This window comes from Rhynchophorus ferrugineus, unplaced genomic scaffold (genome assembly GCF_030347505.1).
Source record: "Rhynchophorus ferrugineus isolate W39M unplaced genomic scaffold, kcgeb_rfMv2 rfM9, whole genome shotgun sequence".
NCBI classification, from domain to species: Eukaryota; Metazoa; Arthropoda; class Insecta; order Coleoptera; family Curculionidae; genus Rhynchophorus; species Rhynchophorus ferrugineus.
The window spans coordinates 16,610,060-16,628,321 of NW_027472588.1; the positions used below are offsets into that span (position 1 = coordinate 16,610,060).

The 18,262-nt window shown below is 31.4% G+C and overlaps 1 protein-coding gene across 3 annotated transcripts in view; it reads right to left on the minus strand.

The window, feature by feature from the left end:
* The window catches only part of LOC143202105 (diacylglycerol kinase eta), a 436,917-nt gene that overhangs the window by 192,141 nt on the left and 226,514 nt on the right, over positions 1–18,262 (minus strand). For all 3 annotated transcript variants that reach the window (XM_076413382.1, XM_076413384.1, XM_076413383.1), the window contains 2 exons: positions 16,087–16,226; positions 1,710–1,902 (listed from right to left, as the gene is read on the minus strand). In XM_076413382.1, the coding sequence (XP_076269497.1) occupies positions 1,710–1,902; positions 16,087–16,226 (333 nt within the window). The remainder of the gene's footprint in view (positions 1–1,709; positions 1,903–16,086; positions 16,227–18,262) is intronic.

The window sequence follows — 18,262 nt, forward strand, 5'->3', positions numbered from 1 at the left end:
CTCATTATCACTTGGTCAGATCGATATAGCATAGTTTGACTGCGACAAATAATTGCAAATATGAATCGGTCCGATCGCTGCCAAACCAAGATGGAGTTTTCAATTTTGGTTGTATTATTATAATAATGGGATAAAGTTGATGAAGGTGATGAAGAATAACAGGTCAATTGAAAAGTCCCCGGCCTGACACATAGATGGCGCTACTAGAATTAAATCAATTTTTTTTTAGTTAGCACTAACCCTCAAAACATGCGTGTATTAGTTTATGAATTATAGCATTTTGTGTCAAGCAACTCTTGTTATTGTGAAAAAAATTTACAAAAAGAAATGTCGCGTTTAAAAAATCCACAAAATGATTTTGAATGACCGTAAATTGAAATTGAATGAAATAGTAGACTATCTAATGAAATCAAGTGAACGTGTATATCATATCATTCACGAATATTTGGGTATGAGAAAGCTCTGTGCAAAGTGGGTGTCGCGTGAACTCACTTTTGACCAAAAACAACGACGAGCTGATGATTCGGAGCGGTGTTTGAAGAGTAATAAACCCGTTTTTGCGTCGATATGTGACAACGGATAAAACATGGTTCCAATATTTCACTCCGAAGTCCAATCGACAGTCATCCGAGTGGACTGCACACGATGAACCCGCTCTAAAGTGTGGCAAAAAGCAACAGTCGGCTGGTTATCGCGAGGTTATGGCGTCGGTATTTTGGTATGCGCATTGAATAACTTTCATTGACTACTATTACTATTTAGCGACTATTGCATGCGTCATTGGACCGTTTGAAGGACGAAATCGCCGAAAAACGGCCGCATTTGAAGAAAAAGAAAGTTCTGCTTCACCAACACAATGCATCGTGTCACAAGTGAATGAAAAAGATGGCAAAAATCCATGAACTGGGCTTCGAATTGCTACCTCATCTACCGTATTCTCCCGATCTGAACCACCTCCCCCCTTGTCTTTATTTTCTGTTCTCAGATCTTAAAAGAATGCTCGCTGGGAAGAAGTTTTCATCGATCGCCGAAACTGAGCCCTATTTTGGAGCAAAGGACAAATCGTACTACAAAAATGGTATCGAAAATTTAGAGGGTCGCTATAATCAGTGTACAACCCTTGAAAGGAATTATGTTGAATAAAAAAAAACTAATTTTGCCAAAAAATATGTTTTACTATAGTAGGCCGGGGAGTTTTCAGTTGATCTGTTATATTAATTAACATATAGTGTACCGAATATATATAGCAATACTATGTTTTTTATTAATATCTTTTTAATATAAGAAAATGATCAGAATACGTGCGCAATACAAAATATAAAATGAAACAAACTAGGTATAGCGAGAAATCTAATTTTATCTAATGTGTATAAATCTTAAAGTAAAAAGTTTTGTTCTTTCTCGAACATTTTCACAAATGGAAATGTATAAAATATTTCAATTTCCATCGCGGAAAAATACAATAAATTATATCGAAATCCTCGAATAAATAACGTTTGGATATGGCCATAAAACGGATCCCCTTATACCCTTCAAAAGAAAACAAATTGGCAAAAAGACATACGCACAAAAGAGGAGAGGAGCAAACCAATAAACCAAAACAATTCCGGGAAACGCGATTCCGTTTCCTGGAGCTTAGCCGCTCTATCGGTTTTAAGATAAACGTAAATTTTGACAACGACCTCCTGCGGCAACTTTTTCAGACTTACCCCGTCGGCGTCCTCGATAATATCCTTCCCGACCGATGCCAGGGTGGTCCATTTGCAATTGTTGATGGCCTTCGCGGCGCACCGCTTGTGTACGTTGAATTTACATACTTCGCATCGAAGCAGATGACGTGCGTTGATTTTGTATCGGCAAACGTTGCAATACGTGGGTCTGGCATCGAACGACGGGGCGTACCTGAAACGATTTTAAAGTTTTGAAGGTTAGTTAAATATTTTCTCAAAAATTTTACAAAAAAATGCAATCCTAAGAATTATTATGCAATGTGCTATCTTGTATGTATATATAAAAATTAATTGCTCTTCGGCTAATTTCGGTTTTGAAATATTTGTGAAAGTTTAGAGAAACATGGAATATTTGCGGTGAAAGTAGATTTAAAAAATTGCATTTCCCATCATAGAGTATATACAGAGGTGTTACTTAAATAGGCGAAACCGAAGAAATGTTGTACGTAGTCCATTCAATGCTGGCTCTGAGACTACATTTTTGACTGGTTCATTTGAATTGACCTACAAAGGCATTTGATTGGCTCATTTCTATAACGTTTGAGTTTGTTTACGATGCCATTTTTGTGTGTCTGGCATAAAATGCAGTCAGCATTTTTGTGTTTTAAATATAATCACTATTATTTAATTATAATGTTATCTTCAGCTCCAAATGTGTTGTGTATCCAGTGTATGTGCATATTATGGATGTGTGTGTATGTGTGTGACTTAGCATTGCTTTTACCTGGTACGTGTACAATTATTTATATAAAGCATTTGTGTTCAGATATATTATATTTACAGGAGTACAACAAGAGAAATCATGAGAATATTACACATAGTTTAAAAACAAAATGTTTCCTAATGGGACGGAGGTAAAATTACATTGAAGGTAAATGAAAGTATACTACATCAAAATATTTTGTTACCCTTTAAAAATTTGTTTGTAAAGTGTCATCAATTAAAACCATAATTAACATAATTAACATTAATTTACTTGAAACAAATTTATATTGGTCAAGATAATTATATTTAATATTTTGGCTAAAAGCTCCTTAACTGAGATAACCTTTTCAAAAAGGTTGACAATTGAATACATTAATACTATAATACATTTTAGTAGCCCAACAAAAGGAGCTTGATTTTATAGACAAGAGATCATGCCTGTTTTATTATTAAGCTAACTCTTTAACTCCTCGATTTTGTCGATAATCCATCACCAATAAAAGCATAGTAGTAATTTTTATATATATCATACATTTTAATTTTTTTGTATTGATAGCACTAAAGAAATATGAAAAATTGGAAAAAGAGCTATAGGGAATTTTGATTATAATTGCCAGATATGTAATGTGTTCAATTAGATTGCAGCCACTCATATATACACATACATTGATCTGAACAAGTGATAATCAAAAGCTGCTATGCGTAATGGGTATGGCGAGTGTGGCAAAACTTTCCATTCGAGCTGCAACAGTGCAGCGTCACCAGTTTTTCTTTCTAACAGGATAACTTACCTGTTATTGCCGCTTTTTTTGTCATATGAACATGAATCAAGATACAGAATAAGATTTATCTCTATAAATATTCATATTTAGTGTCCTGTACTAGTTCATGACTTTTTCCGTTAGGTATTGCCACGGTAGACCTGATTTAAAAAATTATATTTGTTGGCGAACAAAAATAAATTTTCTTTTAAAGATAATGCATTTTCGAGAATTGTAATATTTAACATCGGGCTGAATAATATAACTGGGAGGTCTATTACCCCTGGCCTTAATGATTGAAATTATTTTTAATTAGTAGTCAAACTCATGGATGCAAAATTAATGACTAATCTGATAAAAGAGCAGCTATTGGATACATTTTTTGGGGAGTTTTTAAAAGCATCGGTTCAGCTCGGTAATTTCGTTTAGTAAAACGGTTCATTTTTTAAAACGAAAGTTTTATCGGCAGCTTAAAAGTTTTCCAGATAGGTCGTTTTGTGGAACGTTACATAATTACTTAAGATTTAGGAATTAATTATACTTCATATTTAATCTTGCAAGGCTCCGTTAGGGAAGTTCTTACTCAATTTTATTAAAAAAGTACTTAAGACTGTTTGATACATCCTCATCACAAAATATAGAAACATATTTAATATAAAAGTTAAATAGACGCAAGTCCTTACTGTGCGTCTGAATCTTAGGACAGAAGATATAGAAGTAAGAGCAAGCAAGGCAGATTTCGTTCTTCTAATTCTATTTATAGGATATATTTAGGTTATATATTTTTAATGTTTTTGTGTAGAAAATTTCGTCACTTATAGGACACTTTTAAATTATTTATTGAAATGCAAAGACAAAGTAAAAATATTGTCTTCCTGTATGTTAAGGTTCAAATAGAATTTATATATTCTAAAATATTCTGCTCTGGTGCAGAATTGGTGTGTGAAAGGGGTTTGAAAACAATAATAAATTTCTGTATAAGTTCTGTATTTTAATATTGTTTCTTGCATTTCAGGCCAAGTGTTTATGGACCAAATCCCAATTGTAATTTAAATATTTAAATCTTTCATTAAAGTCAACAGTAAATTAAAATGCATAATATGTGTATATTTACAGTCTATTTGCCTCAACTTAATCCCATTTATAAAAGTTCTCTTAAAACCTATTAATCAGGTATTCTGAAATTCGCGTAAATGTTAATTGAAAACGTTATTATAGTGTAATACCTTTACTTTGTAATAACATGAAAAGTATAAGGTAAAAGGTAAAATAGATAATTTAACTTTTAAATAGTATCGGATCGAGCTAATCCTAGATATTCTGCTAAATTGAATGTGGTTTTATCTCCGCTTAAGAGGTTAATGTATCAGAAAACCGATTTAGTGTGGATTCAGCGCGAATATAGTCCAGGTCGTATTTCCGCTAAAAGGAAATGAAATGGTTTAATAAATTAAGGAAAGGAGTGTTATATTTTATGTGATAATATTAGGTTGGTGTAATGTAAGATAATAGTAAATTTGCTTTAATTTTTAAAGCATTAGAGATTCTAATTATTATCCATTTAATAATATATACCTGGAATCTTTATCAGTAAAATTAATAATTGGACAACATTAATATGTTAATATGTTATATACTAATATATTATCATTCACAAAAGCAACTACAGTATATCATGATTAAATTATATTTTATTTGAATACTTGAAAGCTTCGCAAACTGTGTTCATAATGGGTACATATAGCCCTTACAATGAAACAACCAATATACCTCATAGATGATGTCGAATATACTACCCAATGTCAATTGTAAAAATGTCAAATTCGTTTTTAATTTGGAGCTGATTATTTCTTCTCACTTTATCATAGTTAAAAAGAGACAGAATGCTGTCTGAACTGAAATTAGTATAAAAAAACATGTATAAAATTCGATTTCTGTTGGTATTGATCGAACATAAATTTCCAATATTCTTGAAAACATTGTTATTAGAGAATTGCTGATTATTGGAAAATTAGAGGTTAGTCGGCGACTCTAATCAATTATTTTGAGTAGGAACGAGATAATGACAAGCCAGCAAAAAGCGTTAGAGGTTATTGATATTATTAAATATTAAACTGTTGCGGTTTTATTGCTTTTTTAAATAAATATTTTTAATCTTTTGCAGCTGCACTTAGTATAAGTGGTTAAAATATTTTAGAAAAACAATGGAATGTTCGGTTTACCGAAAAGAATATACAAAGCAGGTGACAAATCAAGATAACCTTGATATTAGTTCTATTTTGGAATTTTTTTCGACATAAGCATGATTTCGTACATTTGTTTCAGATAAAACTGTTATTCTGGGTCCATAGATAATCCATCCATCTTATAACTTATAACTTATATAGGGATATGCACTTCTTTAAGTGACGATATCTCTTCATAGAGTATAAGGGAAAACATAGGATATAGCTAGCTCTTGCTCTGAATATTGACTTGTGACTGAATGACATTTTTTGGGACATGAGAATATGATCCAACAGCGACAATTACCAAAACAGGTTGTTGTGAGTGGAAACAATTGAAGATCAGTAGGTATTTAATATATAATAATTACATTGTTGAGTGTTACAACTGTGTGTCGATAAATATATGAGAAATTGTTCAAAAATACATGAGCATTTGGTTAGAATGTATGGCTAGATATAAATTTAAAATACTTAAAACTTCTGTAAAATTGTTTTGCGAAATGTTAAAGTATGGTTTGAGACATATGACAGTTTAAATATATTAGGATTAATAATTATAATTTGACACGAACATTTTTGTAGACTTAACTTACAACAACTGAACAACTGAAAATTGTGGAATAGAATAGTTGGAAGTTAATGGGACTACCTCGAGAAATTCACTAGCACTAGATAATCTAGAATAATATAACATCAATCTATACTAGTATATATACGCTTTTATATTTTACCTGCATTTATTATTTTTATAATATTAACTATATCCGTCTTATAGTGTAAGAAGTATTCCAAATTTTTAAATTGAGTTTTCAGACTTGTAGTTATTAAAGCTTACAAAATATATGTCATTGTATTTTAATGACAAGTTGAAAAATATTTTGTACAGAAATTACTTTTGAAAATATCTCTAACTAAAAATATACAAAAAGGTATTTATCAAACACTAATAAATTATTTATTTGACGTTTCGGTAGACCGCCTTTTGTCCGTTTCTGGTAAAACCATAACTTATTCATCCGAAAACAGTTAAGATTTCTGGGTGAGAAAACGATCCAATTGATTTTTACCAGTTCCTTTTTAATTTAGCTTTATACCGTTCAGAGATTTATGCAAAAATTCAAACAAATGATGGAGGGATAATCCAAGGTCCGTCATACACTGAGGATGTAACACATTTTTCCATCTAAACTCAATGAGTCACTGATTATGTGTGATCTTTCGTTGTTTTGATTAAAGACAACGCCTTTTCCATTAGTCAACTCTAGGCATTTTATCAATCGCCTGCATAAATTCCATTAGATGTAGATAGTTAAGGATAATTTACTTCACATTGTCTTGAACCAGTCATAATGACTTTCCATCCAATTCATCAATATACGATTTGAAACCGTTAGTGAAGTTCCTTTGGACTTCAACTACTATTTCTGTCTGTTTGTTTCGCAAGATAATTGGGCTATCTTTCTACGTAGAATTTTTATTGCTGCTACCATTCAAGCATATTATAAGATTGCGTCACTAAATGTGTATTATTAAAGATAAGCTACTATAAAACCATCTAAACGCACATTTATCTAAATTACTTTTTCCCTAACCATAACAACACCAATATATTTGACAGTGCTGTTATGGAAAAAAATGGTATAATCTGATTTTAAGCTTAAAAGGTTCCTGTTTGTTTTTTCTATACTGAAAGGCCCTAAAAATCCATCAAGCGACCTACAAAATCGAATATAAATTCTGTTCAAACACTTAAAGAATTACCGAAAGCTTTAAAGTTTAATCCCGTCCGCATGTCTCTCTTAAAGCTTGAAAATGTCAATATTCTAATTATATTTTTTCTACTGAATCTAAAAGTAATTTTGGGTTTTGATTAATTTTTACATACTTGCTCCACTTTCTTTCAATATGAATATTAAATGAATATTATGAACCGTATGAGTTATGAAAGTAATTATTCTCTAATATGATCTCAACCTGAAAGAATTAAATAATTGGAGTTGAAATTAGAACAAATGTATTATTTTAAAATTTAAGTCATTTAAGTTTCTATTCAAATTGTTTTTTTCATCTAACAGCCAATCAAAATATATATAGTTTTCTGTCTTTCCAAGAGGTAGTTGTCTTTTTTCAGAAATTGTCTTTATATTTGAGTCAAGTTTCCTTCCTGAGAGTGTTTATATAGGTGGGGGCTAGATCTGGATAGTACACCTATCTGGGAATAAATTCGAATCCGATTTAATCCAATTTAATCAGTCCTATACTAAATCAACTCAATAATGCCCTGTAATATCCGTTTTTGTCAGATTTATATATCCGAACACAATTGATTTTTAATTTTGATATTATTTAAGAGTTTATTGATAAATGACTATTAATTAATGTAACTGCTGTATAAAGAGCAACGCCATATTTGACGTAGTTCACAACCCGGCAATTCACGCACAAAAAGTTACACAGAAATAACTTATATAACAGAGAATGCTACATAATCCTAAGAGCTATGATAACCGCTTTCTTATAACATGTGGTTTCAATAGTCAATCAGTCAGTTGTGATATAAAAGAAGTTTTATTTATAGATTATCACAAAACTGTTAAAACAATAAATTCACAAGGTATTAAGTTCCGCACAAAAAATTACTGTTTGATGTAAGCACTACATAATTATATAAATTGTGATAACTACTTTCTTGTATTCCAAATTTATTGAATATGGTAAAAAGGGGACGCCATTCTGCATGAACGATTTGAGAGTCCATAGGAATCCTTTCAAATCTATTTTTTACTATCAGTTTGCTAATAAGTTACATAATTTTACACATACACACATAGTTTACACAATAAATTCACAAAGTGGTAACTGAACAAAAATACTGTTTATTGCGGATTTTTGTGCTATAATGAGCACTGTATAATGATGAGTAATGATAGCATTCAAAACTGAACAATAGGGACGTGAACAATATGTGGAGCATATAACAGGTCAATTGAAAAGTCCCCGGCCTACCATAATAAAACATATTTTTTTGGCAAAATGATTTTTTTATTCAACATAATTATGATTATAGCGACCTGCCAACTTTTCGATACCATTTTTGTAATACGATTTGTCCTTTGTTTCAAAATAAGCCTCAGTTTCGGCGATCACTTCTTCATTCGACGAAAATTTCTTCCCAGCGAACATAATTTTGAGATCTGAGAACAGGGAATAGTCGCTGGGGGCCAGATCTGGAGAATACGGTGGATGAGGAAGCAACTCGAAGACCAATCCATGGATTTTTGCCATCGTTTTCACTGACTTGTGACACGGTGCATTGATGAAGCAGTACTTTTTTTTTTCTTCAAACCCTATGTAATAGCTGTTGTTGATGATCCTTCCTTTTTCAAGGTAGTTAATGAAAATTATTTCATGCGCATCCCAAAATACAGACGCCATAATCTTGCCAGCCGACTGTTGCGTTTTCCCACGCTTTGAAGCGGGTTTATCGTGTGCAGTCCACTCGGATGACTTGTCGATTGGACCTCGGAGTAGGAGTGAGATGAGTGTGTCATGTTTCATCCATTGTCACATATCGACGCAAAAACTGGGGCTTATTACGCTTGATCATCTTCAAACACTGCTTCGAATCATCAACGCGTCCTTGTTTTTGGTCAAAAGTGAGCTGCGCGGCACCCACTTTGCACAGAGCTTTCTCATACCCACATATTCGTGAATGATTTGTTGTATACGTTCAGTTGATATCTTTGGAGTTTCTACTATTTCATTTAATTTCAATATACGGCCATTCAAAATCATTTTGTGAATTTTTTTAATGTTTTCGTGGATAACAACCTTTTTTGGGCATCCATTGCGTTCACCGTCTTCGGTACTCATTTCACCAAGTCTATCTAAACTTAGCATACCAATCCTTGATGATTGATTTTCATGGAGCAGTGTCCAGAAACTCTGCATCAAGCTAAGTATTTGCTTCAACTGCATTTGTTTCCCTTCAAAAAGAATATTCCTTTTTCCATTTCCAAGAAATTCCTTTTTATCCATTTTTTTCACAATAACAAAAGTTGGTTCACTAAAAATGCTATAATTTACAAACTAATGATCCGACAGCTGTCAAATTTATACACGCATCTTTTGTGAGATAACTAAAAAACATGTGGATTTAGTTTTAGTTATCAGGATATTCTTATTAAACGGTTTTATCTTTTCCAATATGTAAATATTTAATTATATATGTTGTTTTGTTTTTTTAATCTGACTTTTTTAAACTGTGAACTTATTCAAAATTTACTTTACTTGTTCAAATATGACTACAACACATCCATCTATGTATATTTCACATATATTCATTATATGGGATACAACATATGGTCACTATTAATGTAATGTTCTATATCAAGTTTAACATGTGTGCATAGTTATCAAAAAGCCGGGAAAATATCTATAAATCTAATATACTTTGTCAGATAATTATTTTACTAAGCATAGCGTGTTACACTTTGATAAAAGAGAACCCATTAACTTGTTTACTCTAGTCCTTTAATCACATGGCACGTTTAATAAAAACATTGTTGAAATACCTTTACTTATTTTAATTATTTTGTTTACCTTATATATTAATTAATAACAATTACATAACTAAAAATATTGATTCATATTTTGGTTATACAGTTTTGTTATACTTTTTTCACATGCACCATCTATATTTTTAGTAGGTGTTTTTTATATTATCAATTCATTTTAATAACCTTAATTAATTTTATGGAAAGTGAATGTCAACTTTACTATTATTTGATAGTTCTCTTAGATAGTTCCAAACATAGTAAATTTTAACTCATTTGATTTGTCGTGAATCATTATTTTATTAAGTTTCATCTCCTGGGAATCTGGTTTTCAGTTATTTCAGAAACATTTTTCGGTAATAACAGCTTTAATTTCTCTACGATAATTATTACATTTAGTTCGTAAGATAATACTAGGGGATTATCCCATGCTTGGTGAAAGTTTTTAACAAATCTCTATAATTTATAGCCTAGCTATTATAATAAAACAGTTGTACCTATTTATCTAATAGTCAATCTAGGTGGCATTTATTTTTTAATAATACTTAGCTAAAGAAGTAGTCATTAGAATTATGGAGAGTACATCGTTCTTATCGAATGGGAAGTTCTGATACGGTCACATATTTTTTAAGATTGATGTTACGTGGCATTGTAGACAGGATCGCCGCCAAAAACATCGTTCTTTCGACATTATATTGCCAGAAATGTGAAAAACATTTGAGAAGTATGTGATAAAGATCACAGTTCATATCCTAGGCCTCATCTACGTTTATATAATTTAGAGATACACTTCGTGTTGTATATAGATCAACTAAATATGGAATTTTATTTTATCTTTAAGCCAGTATATTGCTTGCCAGTTGATAATGTCGTATGTTACATTTGAGTAGGCTCACATCGAGGATCATTTTTGGAACGAAAACGAGCAAAACATTTCTTGCTGCATTTTTCTGAAGCAAATAATCAAAATAGCACAGAAAAGACTTTCTGGAATCTTCATTTTCAAAGAGTAATAGCTTCTAAATGAGTAAACTTTTACTCATTCCATCAATTAAAAAAAACGGTTGTTAATGTATAATCAATCTTGCGAAATATATTTTGCTGTCAGTAAATTTTGCGGTTATCTGGCTAAAAGGCGCTTTAATATTTCGACATTTAAATTATCTGTGCGTGCAAAATTCTCCATAATTAGGGGCTAATTTAAGGTCAGATCGCGGTTTTGTTGACTATTAGGGGCGGGGTGATTTAACGCGCTCGTTAAATCCCAAACCAGAGGGAATATCAACTTCGAAAGTTATCGCCAGGCATCGCACGTTCAAATATCCATTAGTATACATAAGTGAATACTGTTTCCATTATTATTCAAATAGCGATCGATGATATATTTTAACTTTGCCACCCCAATATATTTGCGCCGATGCTTCGGAAAATAGGCTTCAGATATTCCATTAGTATCTGTTTTAAAATTTAAAGGAGCCAAAGCACACAAAGGAATTTAAATGATGGATTATAAATAATTAATTTAAGATTAGAAAATAATACATTAATTTTAAATGCATTAAATAATTGACTTGTTGACAAATAATTGAAAAGTCCCCGGCCCGGCAAAATTAGTTTTTTTTATTGAATATAATTCCCTTTAAGTGTGATACACTGTTTATAGCGACGCTCCAAATTTTCGATACCATTTTTGTAGTACGATTTGTCCTTCGTTTCAAAATAGGCCTCAGTTTCGGCGATCACCTCTTCATATGACGAAAAGTTCCTCCCAGCGAGCATTATTTTGAGATCTGAGAACAGGAAATAGTCGCTCAGGGTCAGATCTGGAAAATATGGTGGATGGATGGACTTTTGTCATCGTTTTCACTTATTTGTGACACGGTGCATTGCCTTGGTGAAGCAGCACTTTCTTTTTCTACAAATGCGGTATTTTTCGGCGATTTCGTCCTTCAAACGGTAATAGTCGCTGTTGATGGTCCTTTTTCAAGGTAGTCAATGAAAATTATTCCATGCACATCCCAAAATACAGACGCCATAACCTTACCAGGCGACTGTTGCGTTTTCCACGCTTTGGAGCGGATTCATTGTGTGCAGTCCACTCAGATGGCTATCGATTAGACTTCGGAGTGAAATGATGGAGCTACGTTTGATCCATTGTCACATACCGATGCAAAAACTCGGGTTTATTACGCTTGATGATCTTCAAACACTGCTCCGAATCATCAACTCGTCATTGTTTTTGGTCATTCGTGAAATGAAATATGATGTACAAGTTCAGTTGATATGTTTAAAGTGTTCACTATTTCATTCAATTTCAATTTTATGGTAATGTTTTCGTCGGTAACAACCTATTTTGGGCGTCCACTGCGTTCATCGTCTTCGGTACACATTTCACCACTAGTCTAAACTTAGCACACCAATCCTTGATGGTTGATTTTCCTGGGGCAGTGTCCGGAAACTTGACATCAAATCAAGTTTTTGCTTCAACTGTATTTTTTCCCTTCAAAAATCAATATTTTATCAACACGCAAATTTCCTTTTTATCCATTTCTTTCGAAATAACAAAAGTTACTTTACTCAAAATACTATAATTCATAAACTAGTGATCCGACAGCCGTCAAATTTGTACACGCATCTTTTGAGGATTAAGGCTAACTACAAACATATGCATTTAATTCTAGTAGCTCCATCTATTTGTCAGGCTAGGGACTTTTCAATTGACCTGTTACATTAATTTATTTTTACTACTATATTGTGAATTCTTCTTTTTGAGGGTACAGATAAATCTACCCCATTTAGATATATTAGGGCTAGATCATGTAGTATCGATCGGTATAAATTGAAATAGGAAGGAACAAAGTCTTGCGAATAGCTAGTAGAGTAGGACTTCTCTTAGGAGAGTTTTTTTAATTTTCAAGAAGACCTTTCTTAACTGAATCTAAAAGTCCACTACAAATCAATTGATTTCTGGTATGTATTTTGATCAACTATATGAATTTTTGAAGAGATTAGAATCAAATGGAAGGAAAATTACCATCTAATGAATTAAAGCGGTATATTTATAGCCGTAAATTCTTGTGGTGTATATGGTGGGATCAACAATGTGCTGTGTATTGTATGCTAGCCATGTGTATTACGAACTACTTAAACCTAATGAAACTGCGAAAATCTGCCGAAATTAATTAAACAATTTCAATGATTTTTTGTGGCAAAACTGGCCCGCAATACTGAGTAACGTATGCAAGTTGCTTATTATAACAGGCCCTACGACTGCACTAGTCTATACGTTGAAAGTGTTTTGGGGGATACATTGGAGCAGCTCGAATCGGAAATTATGATACATTCAACGTATTCAACAAACATAGCATGTTCTGGTTACTACTTGTTCAGATCGATGTGGTATGGTTTGAATAGCACACGGTTTCGAAATACTGAAGAAGTGCGATAAGGGATCTATGATTAGATCGCTGCCAATCCGAAATCGTTTTATGGAGACCATGAAATATGACCAGAAAACTAGAAGAGTGGGAAAAATTAAAAAAAAAAGATGGAACATATTTTGAATAATATATATATATATATATATATATATATATATATATATATATATATATATATATATATATTGTACTGTTTCTCAATAAATGCCTTCTTAAAGTGATAATTTTTTCACTTTAAGAAGGCATTTATTGAGAAACAGTACAATATATATATATATATATATATATATATATATATATATATATATATATATATATATATATATATATATATATATATATATATATATATATATATATATATATATATATATATATATTGTACTGTTTCTCAATAAATGCCTTCTTAAAGTGAAAAAATTATAAAAATAATAAAATGGTAAGTTTTGAGGAGTAGAAATATTTGTCGCGTTAGAGCACTTATACATTAAATATCGTCATAATTTTCTACAGCAAATATATTTGTAGGATATATTATTCCTCTATAATTTTATGGAGAAATCTGCTACAAAAAGACATCATGTTCGCTGTGGAAGTTTCTGGGGAACATACTCTGTCTGAAACTACTTTTACGAATTGGATTTGAGGCTAGAAAAATAATGATTTTGACGTTAAAAACAGATAATAATTTGATTGTCGTCAAAATGTAAACATGCTAAACTCAATGCATTAACAATGGAAGAAACTATTAATTTACAGCTAAATCAAATATTTAACACTTGATTAAACTTACACTTTATTTACATTTTCAATAGATATTGCTGATAAAAATACATCTAAGCACAAACATCAAAAAACACTTTTTAAACTTTTAAAAACTCATAGATTTACGTAAGATTGAAGCTAAGTAACGCTGAAAATCATAGCTTCCAATATTGCTTCAACATCGACAAGATGAAGTCGTTTTAGTTATCGACTAAAAACCGGCCGTACAAGAAGATACACATCTAGATAATTTCCATGCAAAATAATCTATATATCAATTCTTCAGTAAACCTAACCAAAAAATAACTGCTAGAAGATTGCTAGGATCATAAGGTGTACTGTAAGCTAACGGAAATTAAGAAGAAATTTATTTCCGACCTGATATTGTGCTGCAAATTCAAATTAATTTGAAAAATATTAGATGCGACATTTTGCCCAATTGTTTACATATCTCGGTCTCAGACTTTTCTAACTACTACTTATTTCGATCATTGCAAAATGATCCTTTAAAAGCATATTGCACTTTATTTCATTTGAAGAAAAAGGGATATAAAATTGGGCAATAACTTTCTAGGGTAGATAAATACAGTTTTTTTGGATATATAAATATAAATTGCTTGAGAATAGGAAATGTAGCTTTCCATATAGATACTGAAATAGTGGTTCTTCGACTGAGCTTATGCATATTTGTGACATGTGTTAAGTGAAACATTTAAAATTAAGGATTTCGTTTATATTTGTTAGAAATTCTTTTTGCTAGAATAAAAAGTACACTAAAATAGTTCAAAAAATAGGCTAAAATAGCTTTCAGATAAATACAAAATCTGTTTTAGAAAAGTTTCCTAAGTAGCATAGACAGTAGAATTCCTCCTTAAAGTTAAATTATTAAAATTATTTACTCATTAGAAAATGAAACATTAGCAAGAAAAGAAAACAATTGTTTTACAGTTAAACATTCCTTGACATAGTTTAGCGAAATTAGCGTCAAATTAAGTAATTCAGTCCATAAAGTCACCAAAGGTGAATTGCAGTTGATTAAAGTATTCCAGGCATTACCTATTAGGATTAAGGATAGACCCCTAGCGATTATATTTTAATACAAGTATCGTAATTCGGAGTACAAGATCACTAAAGACATATTAAAGTGGCTCGGTTACTCAGCCTTCCAAATTTAGGTATACCATGAAAATTTGAGTAAAACCAGTGCATCTCAGAAGAATCTGGTGGACGAAGGAACATTCTATATTTACAAAATAATTTTACTACAATAGTAACATCTTGAGTTCAACAAAAGCCGCAGATATCCCTTTGGTTTATTTGATTATAGCAATATGGCTCGTCTTTTTATATAAAACAAAACAGTGCTTTTATTTATGACACATCTAAAATGGAAGTATTTAGGACAATAGTCCTTCAGTATTTCCTGCACAATAGTTCCATCATTATCACTTCTTTCCACACCCAAAATAAAAATTTTTTCAAGTAAACTAATTTTTTTTTAAATCCAATACATTCCATACCTTTTATTCACGTTTCTCTTAAATTGAATATATTTTAAACAATGACTCCCTTGCATAGGACAATAATAGATTAATGGTAATATAAACTATACATTTATCACTAGAGCATCGAAATCTTTTGTTTCATTATTATTTTGTTTTTTAAACGCGTTTACTAAAAAAGAAAATTTTCAGACGCTATCTTAAAGGTTTAACATCCCTGACTGACTACTGACAATTTTGAAGCTGTAGCGTTTAATGAGATATCGATCTATATCGAAAATAATAGGCTAGTTTCAAGTTTGGGATCCAGAAATTTCTAATTTCAATCATAGTACGTTTGGATCATTATTATGGTTGGATCGTTATCATATTATTTCATCGATTTCTCGATGTACTTACCAATGATGTTGGCCAGAGAGGCAGTCGGGCTCCAGTTCGTGGTAGCGGCGTTGGGATGCGGCAGTGAGTGCGCTGAGCCACTCTTCCATCTCTCGGCGTGATTCACAACAAAGAACTAAGGATCTAAAGGGGGTTATAAGCTGAAATAAAAAGAGTATTACTGGTATTGTGCTAACAAAGGTTTCGTCTATATTTAAGAATAATAATGACGTACTTTTAGTTTATGTGCGTGATTTTAACATATTTGGTTTGTTCAGATTTTTTTTTAATTAAGGGACAACTACAGCAAAAATAGACAACAAAAGAATATGTATTATCTTATGTTCTTATTTAAATCTATTTTATTAATAATATATTTTCTATATACCTACTTCCAAGTATCAAATATACTTTAAAAATTAACGAGACTGTTAAAGGAATTAAGTATTCGAAAATAATTAGAGAAATGGTAGTTGAAAAATGAAAAACAGGGGAAAAAGGAACAAAACAGAATATCGGAAAACAAAATATAATACAAAGTTTGTGAAAAGAAAAATGATATATTCATAAATCAATACAAAAATACGTAAAGTATCTGTAAGACCTGAAAGATGCGAGAGAAATGCACTAATCCTTCTAGAAAGCCACGAACACTCAAATCAATAATAGCTAAAAAGCTAAAATATTCGCTGAACACTTTAACTTAACTTTCAAATAAAATGAAAGTGAATTTTATGAAAATGAAAATGACATTGGAAATTGATGAAAAGAAAGTGCGAAAATTTGATGATTCATTTAGCCATCCCAAACCGAGTTACAAAAAATATAAAAACTGACATGAACTAACAGGCACCGTAGATCGGACGTAAGTTTTCAGAGCACTGAATCTACAAAAGCCTACAACATTTTGTAGAAAGCGATGGCATCTGACGAAATAGCGCTACTTTTTATATAAATCTCAACAAGAGGAATTTGCTTCGAAATTACATTGGCGTAAATGTTATGGAATCATATCATCATTTAACATCAACAGCCAGGAACTTTTAAAGGAGCGAAATTACAAGTTTTGTTAGAAGAAAAAATTAATATTGATGGCAAGAACAGCTTCTTGGCCATTTAAACTTAGGCTTAAAACTTTAAAAAACATAATTCCGATCATGGTATGAATACGCATGTATTATTTATTACCCCATATCAAAAAAAAAATGGTGGAAAATTATTATGGTGAAAGTGGTGAAGAAATCTATGTATTCCCATGTATTTTTATAGAGTCCATTTTTATAAAGTCCCATATAATACAGCACATCGAGACCTGGGGGGTTTATAGATGGAAACTGGTGGACTTTGGTGCAAAGTAATAGAAAACAATGGACAATATTTAAAATATTTTAAAAAATATGATAATATTTATTCTTCCATCTAGTATTTTCCTAAGCATTTACTAAAACTGTAAGTTAATTTTTGGGGATGTAAATTAGAGACCATAACTGTAAAAACAAAATTCTGATATTTTTTCTATTTCTGTTTTGGTTTCACTAGTTGGGCCTTTATTTACGTTTTGTCATTTGTCATAAGGAAAGTATTATGGATTAGAGTCTTATATTACAAATTTGTTGATTATTCGTGTTCATACGTTTTAAAATATTTTTTTATGAAGTTTTATTGTGAAAAAAACGAAACAGTGTATTTTTTCAAAGTACTGTCAATCGATAACCGGTACTTTTCCTATCCTTCAACCAATTTATGGAGTCAATATGGAAAGAACGATGTATACTTTGAAGCTATCCGAGAATCGATCCATTTTTTCGTATCTTTATAGATAGTTAAGCTCTTTTCAAACAAGCCACGATTCATATGTCGGAATAATTTTTAATCAGAAGGGCCAAGGTCGAGGAGACTACTGCTGGTGAGGTACCACCTTCCATTTTAGTGTATTCAAGTATATTTTCATCGGTTTTCCAACATGTGGTTCAGCATTGTCATGCTGAAGAATAACTTTGTTGTATCTCTTCTTGTATTCCGACCACTTTCGCGCTGTATTGGACTTAAACGCATCAATTGTAGTCGATGGTGAACCCCATTAATGGTTTTATCGGGAAATTACTTCAACCTATCGTTTTCATTCAAACTTTTGGTTGTCCAGAAGTCTTTTTTCTTCGGTTCGAAAAACTTTTGTCTTCAGTATTCGCATGGTGAG